General features: G+C 37.4%; 1 protein-coding gene across 2 annotated transcripts in view; it reads right to left on the bottom strand.

The window, feature by feature from the left end:
• Positions 1-671: 671 nt before the first annotated feature.
• The window catches only part of senp7b (SUMO specific peptidase 7b), a 30,575-nt gene continuing 27,324 nt past the window's right edge, over positions 672-3,922 (bottom strand). For both annotated transcript variants that reach the window (XM_082138290.1, XM_082138291.1), the window contains exons 18-22: positions 3,440-3,504; positions 3,249-3,292; positions 3,005-3,073; positions 1,790-1,940; positions 672-1,050 (exon numbers count right to left, since the gene is read on the bottom strand). In XM_082138290.1, coding sequence (XP_081994416.1) covers positions 904-1,050; positions 1,790-1,940; positions 3,005-3,073; positions 3,249-3,292; positions 3,440-3,504 — 476 coding nt within the window. In that variant the 3' untranslated portion in view covers positions 672-903. The remainder of the gene's footprint in view (positions 1,051-1,789; positions 1,941-3,004; positions 3,074-3,248; positions 3,293-3,439; positions 3,505-3,922) is intronic.

Raw genomic sequence — 3,922 nt, 5'->3', positions numbered from 1 at the left:
CCGTCAAAAACCTAGGCTTGTTGTCGGTTGGAATATTAGAATTAAAAACATCGACATACACTCACGGGCATCAATCACTTCACTTTAAAACGCTGTCTGTCAGAGATGATAACATGCATAATACATAACACACATGAGTATAAATCTGTTCTTCACTTGCTGAAATTGAATTGATTAACATTTGATTAAATGTTGTTTAATTTTCCTATAAAAGATGATACATTTTTACTCGATTTGTTACATTTAATTACCACTGATTTTGACTAATAATCTTAATCTGCTACACTGCTGCTGTTGTTTATTGCTGCTGACTGCAGAGTAAGTATGGACTTGCTACTGATAATATATGCACAGACACGCTGCTGTGAGCATGTAATAGACATGCATAAGTCCTGTAGCAGATCTAGGCAGGTGGAGCTGGGGGAGGTGGAGGGGTTCAGAGGAACTCTGATAGCACACTGCAGGACTAGCTTACAGCAAATACTGAACCAGACCATTTAAATGTTGAGCAAGCAATCTCATTGGATGCAGGATCAGCAGAGGCCAATCATCCGCCATGCGGAAATGATGTGATAGCTTGCAGATTGCAAGTAAAGGACCTCTGCGCCCTGTAGAGTTTCACGACTGAAGTATATATGTATGAGGTGTTAAAATAAGAAATTCAAACTCAATTTAAAATATTCAACTTTTTTTTATTCAAGTAAACTAAATTTTTGTGCAGAAATCAATAAAACGGATGAAATTGAAGTCACGTTTAAAAGCCATTTTAATACAAATAAATACAAAGTTAAATTATAAATATATCCTTTATCTTTTAATCAGTAAAAAAAAACTAAAACAAACAAACACAATGACAGGCCCTAACTGTTGTTTGTATACTGGCAGGACATTTTCCCGCTGTTTTTATTTGAGGCTGTGCTCAGCCCCGCCCCCTTGTCTCCGGTACAGCTGCAGGACCAGCTCCCGAAGCTCCCTCCTCTTCATGCGCACCTGATTCCGTGGAAACCAATGCTCCAATCGCAGAGGGAGATCAAAGTGAACCACTGGATTCTGAGTGGAGAAAGTTTAACAAATCAAGGACCGATTTATGGCTTATCGCTATTGAGTCGGCACTTATTTTGAATAAGTATTTACTTCACGACCGCAAAAAATACGTCCTATATAGTATGATTGTTATCTGGATGTACTACATTCGCCATATTGTCATTATCACGTGACCTATCAGTATCAGTTGCGTCGCTTCCCAGCCATTCATAAATCTTCTCCCATGGCCTCATGGGATAGTACAGTGTCCATCATATCCACACTTCAGAATTTCAGATGCAGCCTATGTAAAGCTGACATTTGGAAGCTGGTTAGGACACTGTCAAATAAAGTGTTACCTAAAAATCTCGTGTTCCGCATTGGATTGGTTTCTGCGATGGTTCCCTGGCCTGGTATTAACTTTTTTTTCTGCTCCAACTAATTTCATACTTAAAAGTATGTAGTTTTCCATTTCTAGCGGAGTACATGCTTTACTACAAACTGGTGCTCAGTTCAAGGCTGCAAACAAAACAGGTGTAACTTGAGTTCCTGAGATCCCAATCTCTTACTGGCGTTACTGAACGGCTGAGCGCAAAATGTCATGCAACTTGGATGACCAACGTTTCTCTAGTGCTGTAACGTTAGACTGTCCTCTGACATTAAGAACTGAGGGAACTAAAAAGCATTGACCCGGTACAAAAAGCACCACGTAGACGAGGTATCGGGCGAAAGCCAACATTTTGCTATCAGCTCAGTATGAAGGTACCTGTAGGAAGCTCTCCACGTACTGCAGCAGGTACAGGCCACAGTCGCTGCTGTTGTCCTGGAGCGGGACCCTAGAGAGACTCCCACTTAAGCTCTCACTGGTAAAAGTTCGAGCGCTTCCTTTCCGAACCTCCCATTCCACCTGCAGGTACCTGAGGGATGACATCACAGGTAAATCACAGGGATGAGGTTCTCTGACATGATTGATCAGTTAAACCTGTTTAGGCTAGGGCTGCAAGATATATCAAAAAATCAATATCGCGATATGGCTTAGTGTGATTGTCAAATTGTGCAGGCTACAATTTAATAAATATATGCATATGCGCTACATGTTTCAGAGTGAAGCGTGGTATTTATAAACCTGATATTAAGCGTGTAAATGAACACAAGCTTCACTCTGAAACCAGCAGTGCATATTTTTATTTGCTGGGAAATCAACCAAATAAATATTAATGCTGCAAAATTTTATTTTACAGGGCTATAGTGTTTATATAGATTTAAATAGTTAAATAGATTTTGTTGTTGTTGTATTAATCACAATAAAATCAATTTTTATTATTTTAGTCATATTGAATTGGTCAAAAACTGTGGGAAAGTGGCCTATGAAAACTCAAGAAAATAGAAATACAAAATTTGAATATTTTATTATTATTTTATAGTAATATTGAACTGGTCAAAACAGTGGGAATGTGGCCTATAAAAAAAGTATGAAAATATCTCCAATGAAAATATCTCAGTACAGAGAATTACATTTTTTTTTTTTTTTTTACAATTGCTAATAAATTCAATTAATAAATTAAATTTATTGAATGTATGAGATCCACCAATAGCACACCACATCCATCCAATTAATTCCTGATGGACAAAATGAAGTCCGCCCTCCCCGTTTCACTCTTTCATAGACTATCGCGCCATCCGTTTCAAGCCGACTTCAGTCTTCAGAGTACAAAGCAATTTTTCTGCCTTTTAAAAAATGTATTTATATATAAAATCACCCCAGTCACTCATTAATGATTAATTCTTTCCACAAATAGCTATTCAAGTCATCTAGGGAAAATGTTTTTTTATATACCGCAGTAAAACGAAATAATTGCATTGTCAGTTTAAATTCCAAAATCATGCAGCCCTAGACAAAATACAGTTAAACATGTACAAATAACAGCAATTGCATTAATCCATTCCCGTAGTTGTTATTGCATTCGGGTGAATGACTCACTCTCGTAACAGTGTGTAGATCCGCTGGTGGTAAGACAGCTTTAGAGAGTCCATGACCAGAATACAGGGCCTGAGGTTCAACCGGGGAAACAGACAAAACAGCGGATCAGATAACAGGATCAGGAAACCATCTCACCCGAGGAGCCCTCTTTTAGCACGGCAGGCTAATACAGTGTCGTGAAGGAGTATTTGACCCAATGATATTTGCCCCCTGAGATCAAGATCAAGAGATTGAAGATTTGTACCTCCTGCAGACGGTCTCTCTTGAGCAACTGTGTGCTGTGCAGTCCTACAAACACAAAGACCCATCAGATTCCTTCAGGCTGTTTTACTGTACATGAAAATCAGTTAATAAACTGAAGTTCAAACTGTAACGTCAATCCAAAGATTGACTGATGATATCAGAGTATTTAAAATGTGTGTGTAGTGAGATTACCGGTAGGTCGTGTGATCTCGGTTCACTGGGTTTCAATCCCTTTCCTTTTGGCTGCTGTGAATTGTCTGGAATTACAGAAAAGAAACGTTATCCAAAATATATAGTTTTTTTTTATTTGGCTTTTTTTTTTTTCTGAAAGTTGGTTTCTCTTTACGATAAGGGCACAAAATATATGTTCTTTGGAGTGAGAACTATTAGATATGTTTAATAAAATATTTTATTGTTTAACAAAAAAATGAACTTTCATGAAAATAGAAAAAAAAAAAAAACAGACCACCGGTAATAGAGAATAATTTCAAAATTCATAATTAGTCTAACAACAATGGCACACACACACACACACACACACACACACACACACACACACACGCAACCCTGTTACTGTTCAATTTTCCCTGAAATTCTGACCAACAAAGTGACATCTGAAATAAATATTAACATTATTTCCTTTTTTATTTAATATTTAATAATTATTTTGTAAAT

Source organism: Leuciscus leuciscus (assembly GCF_965113295.1).
Source record: "Leuciscus leuciscus genome assembly, chromosome: 15".
In the NCBI taxonomy this organism is placed as follows: Eukaryota; Metazoa; Chordata; class Actinopteri; order Cypriniformes; family Leuciscidae; genus Leuciscus; species Leuciscus leuciscus.
This window is presented reverse-complemented; position numbering and strand designations above follow the sequence as displayed.